The sequence below is a fragment of the Globicephala melas genome, chromosome 2, assembly GCF_963455315.2.
Source record: "Globicephala melas chromosome 2, mGloMel1.2, whole genome shotgun sequence".
Lineage (NCBI taxonomy): Eukaryota > Metazoa > Chordata > Mammalia > Artiodactyla > Delphinidae > Globicephala > Globicephala melas.
In genome coordinates, this window is record NC_083315.2 from 6,439,378 (window position 1) to 6,463,112 (window position 23,735).

Consider the following 23,735-nt stretch of genomic DNA (forward strand, 5'->3'; position numbering starts at 1 on the left):
AGAAATGGTTGGATTTGGGATTTATTTGAAAGTGCAGTTGGTAGAATTTTCTTTATGGATCAGATGAAGGGTACAGAAGAAGGAGAAAAATCTGATCTGAGTAACTGGAGGAATGGGACTGAGACAGGAAACAGCGGGGAAGGAGCAAATCTTAGAGAAAATATCCAGTTGAGTCCAGACACGAGAAACTGGAGATGCCTATTAGACATCCAAGTGATGTCAAGCGAGCAGTTAGATAAATAAACCCACGGTTCAGGCAAGAGGTTTGGAGATTTAAATGTGGAAGTTGTAAGTATGTAGATGATATTTAAGGCCATGACTTAGGGAGATGGTGTGAATGAAGACAAGAAGTGAGGAGAAGCGAAGTGAAGCAAAGAGAAGAGAAGAGGGGAGGGGAGGGGAAAGGTCAAGGTTGAGACAGAGTCCTGGAGTCCCTGACATTTAAAGAAAAATTAGAGAATTGAGGAGGATGTGTAAACAATGATAAGAAGGAGTGGCCGGTTAGACAAAGGAGGTCAAGGAGCCAGTGAAGCAATTCGTGTGCATTGGAGTGAACCTTGAACATCTGATTTGGTCACAGAAAGTGACTGACGGCTGCTAAAAGTAGTTGCAGGGGCATGAGTGTCAGGAGAGAATGGGAGAAGACCAACAGGAGACAGCAAGTCTGTAGAGCCATTTTTTCCGAAGGAGTTCCACCCTAACTGGGACCACAGAAATGTAATCATCGAGAAGACATGATAGCGTGTTTGTAATCTAATAGGAATCGTCCGGTCGATAGGGAAATGATGATGTTGATTAAAGGAGGAGAAGGATGTGCAGAAACAGATTCCTGAGTAGATGAAAAGGGATGGGTGGGACTTTACACAGATGGAGGGATTGGCCTTGGAGGAGCACAAAGACGGCCCATCCTTAGAGAGCAGAGAAAGCAGAGCGAGAGTGGGTTTGTGGGTTTGGCAATAGAAGGAAGAAAACGATCTTCTTTCATTTCTTCTATTTTTTCAGTGACATAAAAAGCAAGATCATCAGCTGAGAGTGAGGAAGTAGACGGAGAAGGCTGAGATAAGGAGAAAATGTAAATAGTAACAGTGAAATGGCAGAATGCATTAAGCAACGAAGTGCACAGGGACTGCCCGGTAAATCCTACTTAAGATCTGAATTTATTTGGGGAAGGAATACATTTTGCCTCTGCTCAACCTATAGTATGGTCCTACTTGTTTGGGGTAGAGTTTAAGATTTCCCAGACGATAATCCCATCTTGGGTATTAATCTCCCATAAGTATACACTGCAGAAACAGAAGGTTTGAATGCTGAAGTTCCTGTTTTGTGTAATGTTGGGAATGGTGATTTTGTTTTAAAACCACAAAATGAACCATTTTGTTAGATGATGGTTGGTTCCCTTTTTACCACATCTTCTGGCAACAGGGATGAGGTCCTGAGGAAAATACAAGCATACAACAGGAGCTTTTCAAGCGCTATTGGGAGGCAAGTTTATATAACCTTCATCCTGAAACCCAATCATATCCTGTATTTAAAAGTATTGCTTTGAGGTCATAGTGAAGAGATTTATGTCGTTCAGTCTGCTTCCTGAGATTCCCATGCTGAGAGATTTTCATAACTTTTTGAAGCAAATACATTTTGGGGACCCGAACAGAGAAGCATGCTATTCTCTTCACAATTGGAAGGTGACATATAAGTTAAGAGTTCTCATTTCCCCAGCTATGTCAATGGCCAAGATATTTGATCCCAGGTAATTATTCCAAGTATGAGAAAATCTAGAGAGGAGAGAAAGTGTGAAAAATTCAAGGAGCTGAAAGAAAATCACTATGGTTGGGAATGGCACGAAATGACGATGCTGGCAAGATAAGGGTGGGATATGGCTGGTTTTAAGAATTTGGGCATTTTAGAAAGAATTCTAGTGTCAGGACGGAGAATGCATTTGAAGGTGACAAGCCTGGAGGAAGGGAAACCAGGTAGGGGACCACTGCAGCCACTGAGGCTAAAGAAATGGGAGTCACCCCAGGGAAGTGGCACAGGAATGGAGAGAAACAGATGGACTTGAGAGAGATCTAGAAGGAGGCACCAGCAGGAATTGGTAACTGAGTGGCGACAGGAGGTGCGGTGCAGGGTTGGTGGTTGTCAAGGATGCATTCCAAGCTTCTGGCTTGGTTCACGGGGCTGCCATTCTACTAGATATAAATAGCAAGCAACACAGACGTACTCGCTGGGCTTGAAATGTTCAAGTCCAGTGGAAGAGAAGACGAGTGCCTGGCAGCCCTAACAGAGGGATAAGCACTGTAACAGGAGAAAGTGAAAAAGGGTTTAGGTGTACAAAAGAGGGCTCTTGTTCTTGACTGAAGGGGGAACTTTTTGTGTGGCTGGGAAAGCGTCTCGGAGGAGGCATCATTAAAGGTCAGAGGTGAAGGGTGAATGTGTGTGTGTGTGTGTGTGTGTGTACACACACGCACACACGTGTCTCTCTCGAGGTGGGTGAGATGGGAAGGAAAACCATTCCAGCCAGTGTATGTGAGGTGGAGTGGGTTGTAGCAGGTGCGGTCAAAGTTGAGATCTCAGTCTCTACCACCCACCTGTAACCAGCTCTGCCCTGCAGATTTGCGTGTTTCCTACGAGGAGCCACAGAGCGTTGTGTCTGATCTGCCCCAGCTGGCTTCTCATCTCCCTTTGGAGAGGAGATTCTTTCATTTCTTGATATTTGCTCCTCTAGCTGCATCACGTAAATGAGAACGCTCACCCAAGAAATTACTTGCATCATACCAACAAAAGTCCATATGTATTTCTAGAGCAAACCTTACATATGGCCTCCGTCAAATTACATATGAAAAACATTTAAATGATTTTATATGATGTAGAAACAAATGTCTGAGGAACACTAGCTAGGCCCTATTGATTATTAAAAACAGGAAGTTGGAAACATGGTCTTTATTCTCCAGAAGATGATATAGATGTGGAAATAACTGTAGCAGAAAACTGATATTCTCATCTAGATCAGGAAAACTATATAATAGGAAGATTGTAATACAATATTTACTAGTGCTATCCGAAACCCATATTTATGAACATTGTTACTAGAACTCTAAAAGCATACTTTCAGCTCATTTAACATTATTAGTTATTTAGTTATGTGTGGAACCAAACATTTAAATAGTGATATGAAAAATACAATTTAAAATAAAAGCCTCATGATTTCCAGAAAAGAAATGTCTTAAACTAGAGGAATGAGCTAGAAGCCTCAAACTCTGAATGGCTGGATGGGTTTATAAAACAACAGTGAGTGTGTCCAGGGAGGGGGGATTCCAATGGCCTTTCACTTACTACTTTATACAATTTTTTATACAAGTTTTCTTACTTTATATTGTTTGAATTTTTAAAAACAATAATCTGAAAGAATTTCAATTTGAAAAGAAAGAGTTTGGGGCCTTACATTTTATTTTATCTTATTTCACTTCATTTTTTATTTCACCTGCATTTCTTTACTACATTTTCTCCCATATATTCTCCATGATTCTTTTTTTAAAAAAAACTTTAAAAAAATAATTAATTAATTTTTTTGCCTGCACTGGGTCTTCGTTGATGCAGGTGGGCTTTCTCCAGTTGTAGCGAGCAGGGGCTACTCTTTGTTGCGGTGCACAGGCTTCTCATTGCGGTGACTTCTCTTGTTGCGGAGCATGGGCTCTAGGTGCGTGGGCTTCAGTAGTTGTGGCATGTGGGCTCAGTAGTTGTGGCACACGAGCTTACGTGCTCCGTGGCATGTGGGATCTTCCCAGACCAGGGTTCGAACCTGTGTCCCCCGCACTGGCTGGTGGATTCCTAACCACTGCGCCACCACCGGGGAAGTCCCTCCATGATTCTTAACCATGTGTGAATGGCTATTTGTCAAGCATGGCCCTACATTTTAAAGCAGCTTTTAAGAAAGTGATTTGGATTAGTTGACAAAAAAGGAGGAGTGGAATTTTGCAAGAGAAGCTTCATGTACAAAGTCTGGGAGTTAAGACTCAATAGGGAACAGAGAGGAAGCTGCCTGAATGGAAGGGAATGCCATATCTGGAGATCAGGTGTGGGGTCTGGGACCTACATGGTGGAGGGCGGGATAGTTAGATCTGATCTACTAGGTAATGGCAAGAAAACGAGTATGCCCGTGTGTGTTTGTGTGTGTGTTTGTGTACACGCACACCTTTGTATACAGTATACATATATGATATAAATAATAAATCTCAGTTATAATAGAATGTTTATTTAATCAGAATAACATATTTCTGTCCACAATGGATGAATGAATAAAGAAGATATAGATATCTTATATACATGCGTATATATATATATACATGCACACACAATGGACTATTACTCAGCCATTAAAAAGGAGGAACCCCTGCCATTGGCATGAATGGACCTTGAGAGTATTATGCTAAGTGAAATAAGTCAGACAGAGGAAGATTAATACTGTATGATCTCACTCATGTATGGAATCTAAAGAAAAAAAAAACATCTCATAGAAAAAGAGATCAGACTTATGGTTATACCAGAGCTGGGGGATGGGGAGAAGGGAGTCAAAAGGTAAAAACTTCCAGCTATTAGATAAATAAGTACTAGGGATGTAATATACACCATGATGACTATAGTTAACGTATATAAAATAATGCATGTATACACATAAACACACACACACACATATATATGTACAGTATATATGAAAGTTGTTAAGAGACTCGATCCTAAGAGTTCTCATCATCAGGAACACATTTTTTCTTTTTGTGTGTGTGTGTCTATGTGAGATGATAGGTATTAACTTAACTTACTCTGGTGACCATTTCACAATATATGTAAGTCAAATCATTATGCTGTGCACTTTAAACTTACACTGTGCTGTATGTCAATTATATCTCAGTATAACTGGGGGAAAAAAGAGTAACACGTTTTTTGAACGTTATATGAAAAAATGAATTAGTGTGATATTTCCTTAAACACTTGAAAATTCCCAGTAAGATCATCAAGAGTATGAAGGCTACAGAGGTATTCTTTCATGGTTTTTAATTGTGGTTTTGGAATATTGGGAGGCATACATTTGGAAGTTTAATTTTCTAGGACATAAAAATTGACCCAGATTCTTTTCTTGGATTTGTTTCTTTTAGACAAGGAGTTCTCTGGCTACCGATATTTTATTTTAAATTTTACATAGGAGTATTCCTTGTTCTCAGATACATAGTTTCAATTTGAATGAAACACTTATAGCATCCACTGATGAAGGAAAAGATTATAAATAAACATTTAAAGATTTCCTTTCCCCTTTTCCTGATTAAAAATGTCTGGACAGCTCCTGCGACAGCTTTAAAAAAATCGCTAGGGTGAAGCACTTGAAGTAATGACTGAAGATTACAGGGAAACTTACTGTTTTCCAGGACAAGGCTGAGGACTTTATAGTTTTTCAGAAACCCCCCATCTGCCAAAATGTCTGCTGCACCTGTGTCAATCTCAGCTCTTCTCTCTCACCCATGGTGATCTACCCTCACTTCTTGTAATTCCTCCCATTCTACTCAGTGAAAAGATTATAAAAATCTGCTTGTAGCCCATATGTGCACCATATTCTACATTCCCTCACTCACTCCTGCTCAGAAATGAATATTCCCGTGAAAAAGCAGAATGTTAGTAGGTTTGCCACCCACTGATTGCCCAGAGACCAAAGCTACCAATTAAGAGAGATGGCTTCAAAGCCCAGAAATGTCGGACAAGCCAACTCAATTTTATTGCTACCACCCATCTAGCTTTCTCAGGTTGACCTACAGATGTCTTGATTTTATCTCTAGATTTTCTTTTTTCAGATCATAGACGTAATAACATTCACTGTAAAAACTCAAACAACACAGAAATATATACAATTAAAGTATAAAAAGCCACTACAGCAGGTACACTCCCTGCCTTCGAGAGAACCGTCACAAACAGTTTAGTGTCTATATGTTCACACACCCATACACAGAACATTTTGAATTTAAAGGATCATACTGAACAATATCCTAGACAAGCTTCTGAATGAATAGATGGGAGTTTGGTCATTCATTCAACAAACTCTTACAGAGGACTCACTATGTGTCAGGCATTGTTCTAGAAGTGGGGAACACAGCAGTGAAGCAGAGAACGTCCCTGTTCATGGGATTCATGTATATTTGGAAGGGAATGGATAGTCAGTAAACAGGCAAACTAAGAAATAAGATCATCTCAATTAATGGTAAGTGCTATGAAGAAAAGTCTAAAGGGTAACGGGAGAGAATGACTTAGGGTAGGGTGAACTAGCTGCTCAGGGAAGGGGGTCTCAGAGGAAGTGGCATTTGAGCTAAACCCTGAGTGACAGGAAGGAGGGAGCCATGCAGAAAACTGTGGGAAGAGTATATGCAATGAGGAGACAGAAAAGGCTGGGCGTGTTCAAGAAGGGCGGTGTAGGGACTTTCCTGGCCGTCCAGCGGTTAAGACTTCGCCTTCCAATGCATGGGGTGTGGATTCAATCCGTGGTTGGGGAGCGAAGATCCCACATGCCTCAGGGCCGAAAAAGCAAAACATAAAACAGAAGCAATATTGTAACAAATTCAATAAAGACTTAAAAAAAAAAAAAAAAAAGAAAGGTGGTTGTCTGAAGCTTAATGAGCTGGGAAAGCAGGAGGAGATGGTAGGGGCCAGATCATGCTGGGCCCTTCCAGTCGCATCAGGAGGTACCAGTGCAGAGGTGGAATGACAACTCTCCAAAGAACAAGGAAAAAGATGGATTGTCCAGTAAGTGGTGTTGAGACGACTGGCCTTTCGTATTGAAAATAAGTAAGGTGCCCACGCCACGTCCAATATAAAAACATTCCAGATGGACGACAATACTCGTAAAGTTAAAAGACTAGCAAAAATTGGAAGGTGATATTGACAACATATATGTGGGGAAAAGAATCAGTACTCAGGGGCTTCCCTGGTGGAGCAGTGGTTGAGGGTCCGCCTACCGATGCGGGGGACATGGGTTCGTGCCCCGGTCCGGGAAGATCCCACATGCTGCGGAGCGGCTGGGCCCGTGAGCCATGGCCGCTGAGCCTGCGCGTCCGGAGCCTGTGCTCCGCAACGGGAGAGGCCACAGCAGTGAGAGGCCCGCGTACCACGGAAAAAAAGAAAAAAAAAGGATTCAGAATATACGCTGAGTTCTTCTAATCAATAAGACTAATAACCAAACAAGGCAATGAACAAAGGAGATGAGCTAGCAATTCACAGAAGAAAAAAGTATATGGTCCATAAGCATAAAAAGATGACTGACTCTACTAATTATCAGGGAAATGCACATGAAAACAGAACCAAATGAAGGACCATTTCATAGTCGTCCAGGTTCGCAGAAATTTAACAGCTCTACGATGACAAGAGCTGATGGTGTCTCTCTCGTGCCCTGTGAGTGTGCGTGGAAATTGGGGCTACTCTGGAGGTGGATTGGCATAGCTGCCCAGCAATGTCATTTCTAGTCTGGTGCCAGAGAGAAACACTTCTCCATCTGCAGATGAAGACGAGTGTAAGGGTACTCAGGGCACATGTGTGTTGTAGTAGAAAAACTGAGAAACCTAAATGTTCATGTGTAAATGGAATAAATAAAATAAATAATAATGCAGATAATAAATAAATAAAATAAATAAAATGCAGATGGCTATCTAATGAGATACAATACTTACAGGAGTTTAAAAGAATGAATTGGATCTATTATCTATCTATCTATCTAATTATCAAAACATAGGTTATTTCCCAAAAACATAAAATTGAATGTTAAACACAGTTACACGCTGTCCATACAGATAGTATAATACCACTTTTATTCAGTTTAAAAGAGCACACAGGGACTTCCCTGGTGGCACAGTGGTTAAGAACCCTCCAGCCAATGCAGGAGACATGGGTTTGAGCCCTGGTGCAAGAAGATCCCACATGCTGCGGAGCAACTAAGGCCAAGTGCCACAACTACCGAGCCTGCACTCTACAGCCCATGAGCCACAACTACTGAGCCTGCGCGTCTAGAGCCCGTGGTTCGCAACAAGAGGAGCCACCTCAGTGAGAAGCCCGTGCACCGCAATGAAGAGTAGCCCCCGCTCGCAGCAACTAGATTAAGCCCGCCCACAGCAACGAAGACCCAATGCAGCCAAAAATAAAATAAATAAAAAATAAATTAATTATAAAAATTTTTTTAAAAAAAGAACACACAAAGAATACTCAATAGTAAATCGTTGACAAAACTACAGCAAAATCTGACCCACCACCTGTTTGTGTATGCCTATAAGCTGAGAGTAGTTTTTATATTTTGCAATGATTGGAAATTTTTTTAAAAAAATAATATTTAAATGATGCATGAAAATTATATGAAATTCAAATTTCATTGTCCATAAGTAAAGTTTTATTGGAACACAGCCAAGCCCATTTTAAAAAACATATTGTCTATGGCTGCTCTTGCTACAAGGGCAGAGATGAGTAGTTTCGACAGACCATAGAGAATGCAAAGCCTGAAACATTTATTATCAGTCCTTTATAGAAAATATCTGCAGACCTCTGTTCTATATTATTCATGGACATTATTTTTTAAATGGCCGGGAGTATACACATCACATTCATGATGGTGACCACCTATGGATGAGGAGGGGATGGAACTGGAGAGATAGATGTCGAAGGGTACTGTGATGTTCGCAAATGTGAAAAAACTTAACAGTTGTCAGTTCTGCCTGGTGGGAATACGAGTGTTTGTTATATGAAGTCCTCGTACCTTTCTATACTTTTTCTTAAAGTCTCAGAAACGGTAAAACAGAAAAATATATTTTGTAGACAGTATTCTATATCAATGCATCTAAGTCTGTCATATGTATTTTAACTTTTATTTTATATTGGAGTATAGCTGATTTACAATGTTGTGTTAGTTTCAGGTGTATAGCACAGTGATTCAGTTCTACATGTACATGTACCTATTCTTTTTCAAATTCTTTCCCCATTTAGGTTATTACAGAATATTGACCAGAGTTCCCTGTGCTATACAGTAGGTCCCTGTTGATTATTTCTTTCAAAGACAGCAGTGTATACATGTCAACCCCAAACTCCCAATATATGTTTTAATAGTTGAATAGTACTCTATTTTACAGATAACAGGAATTTCTTCTCAAATCCCTTATTTATGAACATTTAAGATGTTTCAGTTTTGCTATCACATCCAGGACAGCAAATATCTTCACACTGCATCTTAAAGCATTTGTGTAATTATTTCTAGTGAACAAAATCCTAGAAGTTGAATTCCTTGTTCAAAAAAATGTACATTTAAAAATTTGATATATGTTGTAAATCGCCCTTCCAAAATGCTGCATTGAGCTATTATCTTGAAAACAGAGATTATTAATATTTTTTGCCAAACTGCTAGGTGACAAGTCTTAAGTCATTATGGTTTTAATTTGAGGTTCAGGATCTCTGCATGAATTTATGAGATAGTTGATTTCTTCTTCCCTGCAACGCCTGTTTAGGTCCTTAGAACTTTTTCTATTGAATTTTAGTCTTTTTCTCATTGCTTTGGGAACTCTTTTACGTATTAAATATACTGATTCTTCCCTTGAAAAAAATTCACCTGGATTATAGTTATTAACTTTGTTAATAGTCTTTCGGCACTTGGGAAGCTTTACATCACATGCAGTCACTATAAAACTTCTTCCTAGCTTTTGGCATAGTTTGGGATATGCCAAGGAGAGAATTGCTTTAGTAACTAATGGTCTCCACCATCTCCCAGAACCACTGGCCCTTCCAAGAATTCTCTGGGCTTGACAATGCACAGTGCCTTCCTTCTGTTCCAGAAGACGTGTGGTCCTATCCTAAATGCATTGCTCCACATCACGGGAGTTTGGTCAGGAAACAGAAACCACTTTGAGTATTATAATTAGGACTGAGAGGTTTATATGATTATTGGAAAGACTGGGTATGTGAAAGTTAGGAAGGTCACTGCCTGCAGATCAAGAAATCTGGAAGTTCAGGACTTGATCTCAGTGGCCTGAAGCACCAAAAAGGCATGACTGTCAAAGGATACTTGAGAGCTGCAGGAAGAACATCCCACCTGCAGCTACTGATGCCCCCATACATGCTTATAATTGCTGCCAGAAATTAATGGCTTCTCCATCTCCTCCTCTTTCCAGATCTCTCCATGAGCCTCTCATTCAACCAGAATCCTATTTGTAAGAGGGTCTGGAAAATGTAGGTTCCAGCTTCTCAGCCCTTTGCCATACCAAGGAGAGCTTAGAAGGACAGAAATTGTGCTGAGTTTTTACACAGGAGGTTGTTTTCAGGAAAGATCAGGTCAAATCAAATCAAAAACATCCCCTGTGCATCAAAGGTTCATCGAGCACCAGTGTGCATAGTACTAAGCCCTGTGTTGGGTTGTTTGGCATGAAAGAATCTTGTTCAGAAAAGGAAGGTGAGAAATTAGGGAAAGGTCACTTTCACAATCAACCCAAATATATGTTACTCATTTGAATTTTATGACATTGTAATATTAGATTTACATCAGTGAATTTATAAAAATAATAAAACAGAATTTTTGTTTGTTTGTTCATTTGTTTTTCGGTACGCAGGCCTCTCACTGCTGTGGCCTTTCCCGTTGCGGAGCACAGGCTCCGGAAGCGCAGGCTGTGCAGCCATGGCTCACGGGCCCAGCCCCTCCGCGGCATGTGGGATCTTCCCGGACCGGGGCACGAACCTGCCTCCCCTACATTGGCAGGCGGACTCTCAACCACTGTGCCACCAGGGAAGCCCAATAAAACAGAAATTTTAAAAGGTGACTTGGGAATTCCTTGGTGGTCCAGTGGTTAGGACGCTGTGCTTCCCCTGCAGGGTCATGGGTTCGATCCCTGATTGGGGAACGAAGACCCCGCAAGCCATGTGGTGTGTCCAAAAAAAAAAAAATATGACTTGTCCACCTCAAAGGTCAAGGTAAGGAGGATACACCTAGATCACAACTCATTTCAGGAAAGAGAGACTTGGGACAGTGGGATTATTCTCTATTGTAATCCTTGGATTAGGGATGGAATTAGTGATGTCCGTTCATTTGTATTCTTGGTCTCAGAGAAATTTGTTGCTGGAAAATAACCCACAACTTACACTTTCAATCAAGTTATCACACAGTTCAACCTTATAATAGCAGAAAAGATGCCTTAGGCGCCACAAAGGTAGAGTCACATCATTTTCTCTAGCAGAAGAAGGCCAATTTGGAACACTGACTTGTGTGTCTGTGAGGTCCCTTCTAATTCTTGTACTTAGGTTGACTTTCCAGGTTTCTAATTAAGAGATATTTTTAAAGGGTTGTATTGCTGCAAGATTCTGTAGTATGTTCTCAGCTTATAAAGCACTACCACATTACCTATGTGATCTTTATGACTTTGATCACCTGTGAAAGAGGAAAGGGGGAGGTATTTTCAGCCTAATTTTAGAGAAGAAGTTAAAACTGCAGAAGATTAAATGAATTGCCCAAGATCACCCAGCGCATGGTGACAAGATCCTTTCTCTCTGAGGTCTACCATCTTCTTGCCTAGATGCAAACAGAAATGTTTATATTTTCATTTTTATGCTCTAATCTGTAAGATGCTCCAGTTCTTTGCCAGTTGTGTGCATTTTGGGTGAGGATTTCCAGAACTTGTTTTTTCTTTTTTAAAAGTCCAGAAACATCAAAAGCATAAGATTTTAAAGAAGGAAATCTGTAATTTTCTACTAACATATCAAAGCATAAATTTTAGGTTAAGACCTAAGTATATATAATTTATTCTTTCTTGAAAAGTCTGTAATCATATGTAAACTCAAGTGAATATTAATTGCGTGTATATTTTGGCCTCCCTTAATAGAAGTTAAAAGTTCATTTGTAATGCATTTATTATAGAGTCAAGGAGGAAAAACAAAATGCATACCAAAGAGAACACATAGAAATAAGTTGCCCTGGTACAAATGTCTTTTGAAATTCATTAGCTGTTACTGATGAAGTTCAGTTAGAACCATGCGGTTAGAACCACATGGGAAATATGTCGATTGGGAATCAGGAGTGAAAGAAAAGATATCTGCTTTTTATTAAGACCTGAAGTGTGTCGTAATTGGGTTGAATTTCTACCCAGATGGTCCCCCTCATGCTGACATCTGCAAAGTGTGGATAAAACCGTGTTGAGGTGTTATTTTCTGTGACTGCGTGGACACATGTTACCCAGTTAAAAACTAGGAACTTGAGTCCTTCAAGCAGACTCCTGCTAAACCATGCTGAGAAAGCTATGCTTCCTGGAGCATGGAGGTTCCAAGTAGTTTCACTATCAGAGAAGATTTGGAATTCCTTAGAGCAGTTATAAATGTTTGGTCTTCCATCTGGCAAATCAATGACAAAAGTGTAGATTAAAGACTGTCAGAGTCTACATCAAGTTTACAGTAGTTATCCATGAAAATGTAAGTCATTAAAAAAGATGCTTTTTTAGGGCTTCCCTGGTGGCGCAGTGGTTGGGAGTCCACCTGCCGATGCAGGGGACACGGGTTTGTGCCCCGGTCCGGGAAGATCCCACATGCCACGGAGCGGCTGGGCCCGAGAGCCATGGCCGCTGAGCCTGCGTGTCCGGAGCCTGTGCTCCGCAACGGGAGAGGCCACAACAGTGAGAGGCCCGCGTACTGCAAAAAAAAAAAAAAAACGCTTTTTTAAAGTTAAGTGGTGAAATGTCATGAGCCAAGTATGTATTTTCATTTGATTGGTATATTTCTAAGTGAAAAGTCTAGCTTAGACTTAGTCAAAAAGAACCCCCCATGTGTATGACATTTTAAAAAATGTTTTTAATGGGTAAATTTATTATCACATATTTTAGCTGGCTGCCACGTTTTACAAATTATTAACAACCCCATGTTCTCCCTGTCAGACAACAGAAAGATCAGAGTAAATGGAACCAAGGAACCTATAGAGTTTAAATCGAATCAGTGGTTTGGAGCGACAGTGAAAGCTCATAAGGGGAAAGTGGTGGTGAGTATCAGCTGCGTGCTGCGGGGCTGCTTTGCAATAACATGTACACTGCAATGTTTCACAACTCCTGTCTACCCAAATCCCTTCGTGGAAGAATACATCGGATTTTCAAAGATGAGCTATCAGCATTCCCAAAAAAATTGAGTGCTTCAAATTAAAGAATCTATTTTAGTCCTTAAAGTTACAGGAAGTAAAGCTGGTTTTCCAGAAAATTGGTTAGATCTTTTCAAATATTTCAAAAACAAATAAGGAAGATAGAAAAATAAAAGCTAAATCCTAAAAAGGTAAATATTTCATTGCTTAAGATTGATTTAAAGGGCTGACTAAAGTTTGACCAGAGAAACAGGAGTACTACCGTTAGGATTCTTTAAAAGTTAATCTACTGTGATGTCATTGATCCTCCTTAGAACTATCGGAACGTTTTCTTTAAAAATATAACTACCAATTACATGGTTCTCTGAGTACACTGATACTTTTTAAAGTAAAACTTTCTCACTCACAGATAGAGATCTTTTGGCTTTAAAATGCTATGACTTTGTGATTCTCTTCTCTGTAGCTCTGAGTGATAACACATGTCTGGTTTACTGAGAAATAAATAACTGTATAAGTTGATCTGGAAACTTTTTTGTTATTGGGGGATTTTTTTTTTTTTTTTACTATTGGCTCTAATTTCCTTACAAAATAAAGCAGTAACTTTTGCTTTTGGGATTTGTTTAAAGGTGTTTGAATTATGATTTAATAAAAATAAGTATCTAAAGGAAATGCCTTGTTTTACTTGGTCTGTGGTTAACGCCCCACAGAAATTTTGACATAAAACAACTAATATATAAAACATAGACAGGCCTCTTTAGTGACAAATCCAGAATTTACAATAGGCTCTCTGTAGAACTGTATTTGCATTAATATAGTTCTCACATTCCAGGATTGGTAAAAACTTTTTAATCCTTTAGTGATTTATAATGTATGTGAATAGCTATTGAAAAGCTAATTCCATCTAATAACTATTTGGGGTTAAAAAATCTTTTGGTACTATATTGATTTTGATTAAGTCTTGAAAACTTACATTATTGTGCATTTATTCAATATTTGTAGAAATCTTCAGAGTTACTGAACGTAAAATAACAAACCATGTTCATGATAAATATGCTTAACTTGAGGGCATGCTTTGCACTTTCAAAATTATGCGGTAGGAAATAGGATAATATAAAGTACCTTTCAAGTTAGTTTTTTCCTTGAGCACTGAAACTTAGCAGCATAAAGAATTAAATTCGACGCTGTGTGACAATTCTTAGAACTTCAAATTGCTGTGAACAGAAGTATCGATTTTGAATATCCAGGTATCATGTGTGTTTGGGTCAAAGCCTGAATATTATCACATCATCATGTTTCACATCAGTGTGAAACTGAGCAGGTATAAAAAAGATACTCTTTTAGGGCTGATAGCAGACAAGCACTGGAAAGAATTTTCATGGCATTAAAGTGTTCTATGGTGATATGGAAGGTGATGCGAGTTGGCTTATACTGAACCACATAGGTAATGCTTTCCCTTCCAAACTCCTACTTTTCACCATTCCACCTTATGTTAAATGTCTTAACCACATAGCGCCCGAAGTTAAGGGGACTTAGATGTGTTAGAGAGCTTTTCAGTATTGGCTAAGACCTCACAATACAGAGAGAGACAAAAACCCAAAAAACTTAAGTTATTTTAGTAAAGATAACTTATATTCTCAAGTAAGCAGGGTGCTACTTAGTAAAATTATCTAGAAGTCGTTACACATTGGACTGATTACCAAGGACATGTTTGGAATCATGAAAAGACTAAAATCAGGATCTGCCTCCTCTTTTTCTGGCATTGTTTTAAGTGTGATGTCATCAAATTAGGAGAGAGGCTAGTGGTTCCATATTCTAGAAGTCTCTAATTCTGCATCCTTAGAAATCAGTGGTTGAATATTCAGGTAAAACACAGTTACGTAGGATTTGAGCTAGCAAAACAGAAGTCAGAAAGGTGCCTGTGTTTTCTACCTGTTTATGTTTATTGCCTGTCTCGTTCCTAGCACAATTAATTATTTAACTTACTTAAAGAGGATTTCATATATCCTCTTTTATATTTCATGATCCAAGAATCATGTTTTTTTACCATTGTTTAAATTAATTTTTGTCTTGTCATGAATAAAAACTATCAAATGAAAAATAAACCCACTGTGATAAGGGGGCAGCAGTCCAAATGTAAGTCATTGTTTTAAAAAAATCGTCAGGTACACCCTCAGTGATAAACCAGAGGAAATCCACAAAACAGGTTGACAAACTTGTCTGCATCCTTTGATTTGAAAGTAGTTTTTCTTTAAGCAACAATTAAACCAAGAAAGGAACTAGTTCTCTTTCTAAGACATCACACTGATTCATTCGCTGTTTAAATGTTCATTTGCTTTTATGTAAGTCCAATTAAAAAAAAAAGAAAATATGAGTTCTTTGCCTTTAGTAAATATTTACTTTTGCTAGGCTACTTTGATTTGATTTAAAATCCTGTGGGGGAAAAATCTCATTCCTTTGTATATGCTTAATTTGTCCCAATTCTACGATGCATTAATGTTGAAATATTGGCTTTGCAAGTTTAATTAACTCTGACTACCGAGGTACTCATTAGCATACTGGAGGCCAATTAAGTCACTTAATAATTTAGCATTGTTTGTTACAAATTTAGGTCCATTCATCAACAAGTCAAATCAAAGCACTGTATGAGGAATCTGCATCAAAAAGAATTTTATTGTCTTTGATGTCTCCCAGGCCTGTGCTCCGCTATATCACTGGAGAACTCTTAAACCGACGCCAGAGAAGGACCCAGTTGGCACTTGCTATGTAGCGATTCAGAATTTCAGTGCGTATGCTGAGTACTCTCCTTGTCGGAACAGTAAGTTATTTTTATTCTTGGAACTGAAATTTAGCTCGAGCTTTTCTGCTATAGACAGTGCAGGTAACCCCAGAACACCATTGGTGAGGAAAAAGCAGTGGGGGTAAAGATGATGGACGGTCTTACAGGATGCCTAACTGTAATGTGAGGACCAAGACACGGAATTCTGCTGATCGTCTTCCGTGTTTTAGAAATTTTCTGTTTTTAGATATTCTGCAGTCAAATTGATTGGTTCCTTATTTTAGGCCTTAAACTCTCCATCTCTACTCAAAATTCACACTGCATTTGAAAAATGCTAACTGTCCGCTTGTTAACTGTAGGAATGGTGTTAATTAGCATGATTGGATCTAAGAGCACAGTGGATATGAGTTCTCCACCTAGCCTGTGTTCTCAGTGTTCTCACAGATCAAACCTGTGTCCCCTGCACTGGCAGGTGGATTCTTAAGCACTGCACCACCAGGGAAGTCCCTTAAATGGCTTTAAAAGAGGTGTTCCTGGACTTTTCCTGGAGGTGCAGTGGTTAAGAATCCACCTGCCAGTGCAGGGGACAGGGGTTTGAGCCCTGATCTGGGAAGATCCCACATGCTGCGGAGCAACTAAGCCCGTGCGCCACAACTACTGAGCCTGCGCTCTAAAGCCTGCAAGCCACAACTACTGAGCCTGCATGCCGCAACTACTGAAGCCCGTGCACCTAGAGCCTGTGCTCTGCAACAAGAGAAGCCACCACAATGAGAAGCCCGTGCACTGCAACGAAGAGTAGTCCCTGCTCGTTGCAACTAGAGAAAGCACATGCACAGCAACAAGGACCCAACACAGCCAAAAAATAAATAAATAAATAAACTCATATAAATAAATAAAAGAGGTGTTCCTTATAGGTAATAAGATTCAGTTATGCATTCATTCGATACATGTTTTTTGAACACACTGAGGACTAATTATTCTATGTTTAGGGAATAAAGCACAGGACAAGAAAAAGCAAACCCCTGTCTTCAATAAGCATATTCTAGGGCGGGAGAGAGACAACATATGCGTAAATATATAAGTTCAGATCCAGCAATTCCACTTCTGGGTATTTATCTAAAAGAACTGAAATCACTATCTTGAAAAGATATCGGCACCCCCATGTTCACTGCAGCACAATTTACAATAACCAAGTCATGGAAAAACCAAAGGATCCATCAATGGATAAGTGGATAAAGGAAATATGGACTAGATAGAGATATGGATATATACACAATGGAATATTATTTAGCCATAAAAAAGAATGAAGTCTTGCCATTTATGACAACATGGATGGATCTTAGGGTATTATGCTAAATGGAGTAAGTCACACAAAGAAAAATACTCTGTATGATCTCACTTATATGCAAAATCTTAAAAAAAACCAAACTCACACAAACTCACAGAAAAAGAGTACAGATTGGTGGTTGCCAGTGGTGGGGTGTGTGGGTGTGGGTTAAACGGGTGAAGGTGGTCAAAACGTACACGCTTCCAGTTATAAGATAAATCCTGGGGATGTAATGTACAGCATGGTGACTCTAGTTAGTAATACAATATTGTATAGTTGAACGTTGCTGTGAGAGTAGATCTTAAGAGCTTTAAAAAGATTGTAACGGGGCTTCCGTGGTGGCGCAGTGGATAAGAATCCGCCTGCCAATGCAGGAGACACGGGTTCGAGCCCTGGTCCGGGAAGATCCCACATGTCGCAGACCAACAAAGCCCGTGCGCCACAACTACTGAGCCTGCACCCTAGAACACGCAAGCCACAACTACTGAGCCCACGTGCCACAACTACTGAGCCTGCGCTCTAGAGCCTGTGAGCCACAACTAGTGAAGCCCGTGCACCTAGAGCCGGTGCTCTGCCACAAGAGAAGCCACCGCAATGAGAAGCCCACGCACCACAACAAAGAATAGCCCCCGCTCGCCGCAACTAGACAAAGCCTGCGCGTAGCAATGAAGACCCAACATAGCCAAAAGAAAAAAAGATTGTAACGATGTGTGGTGACAGATGTTAACTACATTTACTGTAGTAATTATTTCACAGTATATACATAAATCAAATTGTGTTGTACACCTTGGACTAATATGTCAATTACATCTCAACAACAAAATTTGTTTAAATAATAAATAAGTTTCTAATATAATGGCAGGGAGTGAAAAGTACTACAAAGAAAAACATAGCAAGGCAAAAGAGTAGGGAGCGACGTGCCTGCGTGGGGAGAGGAGCTGTTTCAGACAGCACGACGGGAAGGGCTTCTCTTAGCAGTTATTGGAGCAGGAAAGCAGGAGCTTCCCAAGCATGGCATCATCCATTAAGAGGGATATTCTGTGTCGTGTTCCACTCAAGGTCGTGCCGCTGAGTTCTGTAAGAGGTCCTTATTATTATGCTAAAGATAAAGGTCAGGGAATTCCCTGGCAGTCCAGTAGTTAGGGCTCTACGCTTCCACTGCAGGGGGCACGGGTTCGATCCCTGGTTGGGGAACTGAGATCCCGCAAGCCATGTATCATGGCAAAAAAAAAAGTCAGGTAGAGCAATAAATAAATCCTGAATTTATTCATAAAATTTATGGTAGAGCAGAGATTCAAAACTGAACTTGTTTCATCAATTTTTACACCTATCCATATCACATTTCTTATGATTTGCTAGAGGTACCTCCCCACAGCAGTAAACTACTGTAGCTGAAATGAGGAGCCCGTCCTTCACATGCCTCTTACCTTGATGATATATCCTCTTCCAGCTAACATCAAGGATGATTGTTTAGAAACCATGTCACTGCTTCTTGTTCTGCCTTTTTATCTCACTGCCCATGTGATGGGAGAGCTCAGATTAAAATACAGCATAAGCCATCTAGACTTGTGGATAAGAGTTGCAGGGTGAGTTTGAACCATTATCTAAAACTTTAAAGTATAGTATGCTCTCATTTTGAGTTACACGGGTATATTATGTTGCGAATTTATTTAGCGTTTACTTTCCTAAATAAAAGAATAGCTTGACACAGGTAAAGGTGAAGTTTATGTCGAGCTGCAGAATAGCCAAACAAATGGCCAGGAATTCTGTTCAGTCTAGTACACAACTCCAGTGTCACATCCTCCTGGTCTCTCTCTTACTGGAAGTACTTCCTTCTCAAATGCACCCAAGGAGCCGGCTTCCTGTGTTCCCTAAGGAGTTCACAGTTCATAAACACAAAGCCACCTTGTTCATGAGCGTATGGTCAATATCACAGAACAGGGATATTACTTTCAAAAGAGAATTTCAAGAAGCCTCTCATGTTCATGTCACACCGCAAAGCCCCTTCACTGACACTTTGAGCAATTTGGGTGGTAGTCTGCTCATTCATATTCATGACATGCCTGTAGCTCTTACGGTCATTCATAATTTAGATGGCAATGGTTTACACACACCTTTCCATTCTCCTTGGGAAGCCAACACATGATAGCGTGATTCCCTGGATTCCTGAGTTTACTCTACAGGGCATAATTGCAAAGTTCACAGATGCCCTGAAGTTCTAGGAAGAAAGATTCCTTCAGCTCTCATAAACTATAATTGTAAGAGAAAAACTTACTTTGTAAAGGAAATAACCTCCCATTTCTATCATAAGCACCACTTCAACATTTGAAGTTGGTTGCTTTCTCGACGAATTTTATGAAAAATTACTGTTTTCTCTGAATTTTTTCAGTCTCCTGTTTTGCAGCAAAATGATTTCAAAGAATGGTCCTGTTTCTTCCTTTCTGAATAATTTACAATATTGAAAAAGTCAGAGTCGATTTTCAAAAGGATTTATAAAAAAGATTTATGCATTAAAATGCATTTCTTAAATACAGTGAACACATCTATGTTCACATAATCATATATTTTGTGTTCATATATATTTCTTGTTGCATACAGCTATTTACAGGCATGAACTTCTAGAAAAATGGTACCTGGACATTTGAGACTTTAAGGAACTTTGTAGCATTCATAATTATAAACCACAAAATATAGTTACAAAATAAAATATATTATAAGGTACTGTGCACTAAACATTTGTTAAGAGGGTAGATCTCATGTTAAGTGTTTTCACCACAAAAAAACAAACAAAAAAGCAAATTTGATTGAGGGTGGGGAACACAAGAAATCTTTTGGAGGTGATGAATATGTTTATTCCCATGATCGTGGTGGTGGTATCATGGTATGAGGCATATGTCTAAACTCATCAAAACGTACACAGTAAGATGTGCATTTTTTTGGTATATTAAGTATACCTCAGTAAAGCTGTAAAAAAAAAAACTTAGCTTAAAAAAAACACACACAAAGCATCGACATTTGAATTAAAAACAGATCATCAAAAAAAATACAGTATATGAAGTAGAAAAGTATTTTAAAATATAAAGGGAACATCTGGAAAGAATGGCTGATGACAGTGCTAAAATTAGCTAAGTACTAGCCAAAGAAAAGAAAAAACAGAAGGCATTCTAGGAAAAGCTGGAAAGGCCTGATCCATTTCAAAAAGCTTCTGGAACAGGCACGTGTCCAGCCTATATTTTTCCTGGGATGATGTGCTTTTCCTTTCCTGCCCTCTTATTTTAGTTTCCATTCAGGAGTATCCTTGATAAGAAAGGAGTAATTATTTGCATGTTTGCATCTAACTGTATAATGACTGAGATTCCCTCTACTGAACTATATTTTGGTTTTAATTTAAGCACTTTAGGAGTGATACTCTTTTAAAGTACAAGTGACAAGTAGTACATTCCTCATCCTAATGTCCCAGGATCCTAATATCCTGGGAATCCACAGGTTGACCTGCCTATGGTTTAAAAAACTGTATTACAGGGCTTCCCTGGTGGCGCAGTGGTTGGGAGTCCACCTGCCAATGCAGGGGACACGGGTTCGTGCCCCGGTCCGGGAAGATCCCACATGCCGCGGAGCGGCTGGGCCCGTGAGCCATGGCCACTGAGCCTGCACGTCTGGAGCCTGTGCTCCGCAACGGGAGAGGCCACAACAGTGAGAGGCCCGTGTACCGCAAAAAAAAAAAAAAAAAACTGTATTATAAAAAAGTCCTATTGGACATTCAGCTAGTGAATTACATTGCAGAGTATAAAATAAGCCATTTCTAGAGAGTTTTCTCTTTTGTGAACACTAGAGTCCCTGTGAGATGCAATGTGATCAGAAATGCCAGGTCCTAATTTACGTAATGATAATAGAAGAATTTGAAGTTAATTTCTGGTGAGAGATGAGGAAATTGAAACTCTTATCGGTGACCCCAGCAGAAAGTGTCCACCCAGGTGACTAAATTTAGCTCTCTCTTTCTCAAGGCATTGCTTTACTCAGAACACGTGGGCACCGCAGAAACACATTATTGCCAGTTGGGGAACTTGGAACATAGTTGGGAGATGGAGGTTTTATTTCTTCAAATAAACATGAGTTATAAAACCCAGTATCGTAAGTCCAAGGAACGTTATTCCTATTGCTCTTACTGTAGAATCACAGTGCCATTTGGGACAAGAAAACAGATTGCAATGTATTTAAGAAATTACTTGGAATAAATTTTAAAAATAAATATAGAACACATATTGATCATTTTAAATTTAGAAGTCTATAGATAAAACAACAGTGTATCCTGAACTGGTTATTAAAACTGGATAATGATGTTATAACATTTGTATCTTTTGATCATTCCAGGCAATGCTGATCCTGAAGGTCAGGGTTACTGCCAAGCAGGATTTAGTCTGGACTTTTATAAGGTAAATTCTTTTGATCTTATAGCTTCTAAAATTTATTTTATCTGCTTGATTTTTTTTTACCCCCTGCCTCTCATTCCCACTTCCACCCCCAATAACCACCATCAACAAAAGAACCTTTAGGTATATACCTGGCCTGTTTTGGCAACTTTAAATTTTTTTGTTTGCTCTTTATTTTTAATAAAGTAATCTATACATACGGCAATTTATTAAATAGTAAAGAAATCATGAAGAACCTAGGGGCAAGATGGGAATAAAGATGCATACCTACTAGAGAATGGACTTGAGGATACGGGGAGGGGGAAGGGTAAGCTGGGACAAAGCGAGAGAGAGGCATGGACATATATACACTACCAAATGTAAAACAGATAGCTAGTGGGAAGCAGCCGCATAGCACAGGGAGATCAGCTTGGGGCTTTGTGACCACCTAGAGGGGTGGGATAGGGAGGGTGGGAGGGAGGGAGATCCAAGAGGGGAGAGATATGGGAACATATGTATATGTATAACTGATTCACTTTGTTATAAAGCAGGAACTAACACACCATTGTAAAGCAATTATACTCCAATAAAGATGTTAAAAAAATAAAATAAAATAAAAAATAAAGACACATGGAATAATGGTTAAAACAGTGAAACCTGCTTGCTACACAGAGAAGAGAGTTGTTTAAGGAACTGGATTTGAAAAACATTCTGTAATGCATTTAGAGAAGTGTTTAATGCCCTTTGATAATCTCCTCTGCTTCCTTTGCTTGTTATGTATTAAAAATGGTTATATGAGAAAAAAAAAAAAGAAATACACAGGCTGAAAAGCAACAGTCTTGCTTCATTTTTGCTTTTTCTTCCTTTTTTGCGGTACGCGGGCCTCTCACTGTTGTGGCCTCTCCCGTTGCGGAGCACAGGCTCTGGACGCGCAGGCTCAGCGGCCATGGCTCACGGGCCCAGCCGCTCCGCGGCATGTGGGATCTTCCCGGACCGGGGCACGAACCCGTGTCCCCTGCATCGGCAGGCGGACTCTCAACCACTGCGCCACCAGGGAAGCCCCTTGCTTCGTTTTTAAATGAAAATCTCAAAAACTCAGTAAAGAAATGTGCTTCTAAAAAGATCACAAGAATCTGTGTTTTTCTCAGGTGTAATTGACTGATTAGAGTTCACATTAGTGTTAATGTTAATTTCACGTTATCCTTTCACAAATTAAAAACAGATATTTAATAAGAATGTGGGTGGCAAAGCTTCCATGGTTTTGCAAATACCGTAAATTTCATCAGTGTCTGAAATTTTACTTTTTCTCCCCCCCCCCCACCCCCCACTAAAAGTTAAGGATGCAGGATAAGGAAGGTGGGGCTCTAAGTTGAAAGGAAAGTTTTTATTTTCTAGTCTGGAGTTGTCACTCCCTCTCCTGGGAAGGGGTGTGTTTGCAGATGTATAGAAAAAAAAAAAAAAAAAAAAACAGGCATTACTGTGGCCTTAAAATAAACAGAAATCACATTTTCTTTTTATTGCTAAGGTTCAAAAGACCGTGTCTACTAAACTGCACAGCATGGAAGATGTACATATTTTGCTTACCTGAGGCAGTGCCAAAAAACTGAATTTATATATTCTCAGGGGAGAGAATTTTACTTACCTAATTGAATCTAATTAAAATTATTTGATATAACACACTAAATAATTGAAAGGAATAAAAGGAAAGAAAATGACCTGCATGACTCAGATGTAAGGGCCTCTTTTAAAAATTACTTTTTATGTATAATTGTTAGAGCAATGCTTATGAACAATGATTTCTCACCCTTAAAAAAAAAAGAAACTGTTTTTCTTTTCCAATTGTTGTTGCCGTTTCTGTTTTGTAGAACGGAGACCTGATAGTTGGAGGCCCCGGCAGTTTTTATTGGCAAGGTAGGTCCTGTTAGCAGAGAAGAAATGCCCACGGGTTGTTTCCAACAGGGAGATGAAACAGAAGTAACATCAAGTGTTGACTTTTTATTATGTTTATTTATCTCCATATTGGTAGTTTCTCCAATGAAGGAAGCATCATTTCAGTTTGTACTTTGTGATATAAATGATATTTTAAAATACTGTTGCAACTTAATTCCTTCACTCATC

The 23,735-nt window shown here is 39.4% G+C and overlaps 1 protein-coding gene across 3 annotated transcripts in view; it reads left to right on the forward strand.

Moving 5' to 3' along the window:
* Positions 1–23,735, forward strand: part of ITGA8 (integrin subunit alpha 8) — a 182,399-nt gene that overhangs the window by 12,855 nt on the left and 145,809 nt on the right. For 2 of the 3 annotated variants that reach the window (XM_030832410.3, XM_030832407.3), the window contains exons 3-6: positions 12,912–13,012; positions 15,797–15,920; positions 21,580–21,641; positions 23,483–23,528. In XM_030832410.3, the coding sequence (XP_030688270.1) occupies positions 12,912–13,012; positions 15,797–15,920; positions 21,580–21,641; positions 23,483–23,528 (333 nt within the window). The remainder of the gene's footprint in view (positions 1–12,911; positions 13,013–15,796; positions 15,921–21,579; positions 21,642–23,482; positions 23,529–23,735) is intronic. The other variant, XM_060292278.2, reaches the window with a different exon arrangement.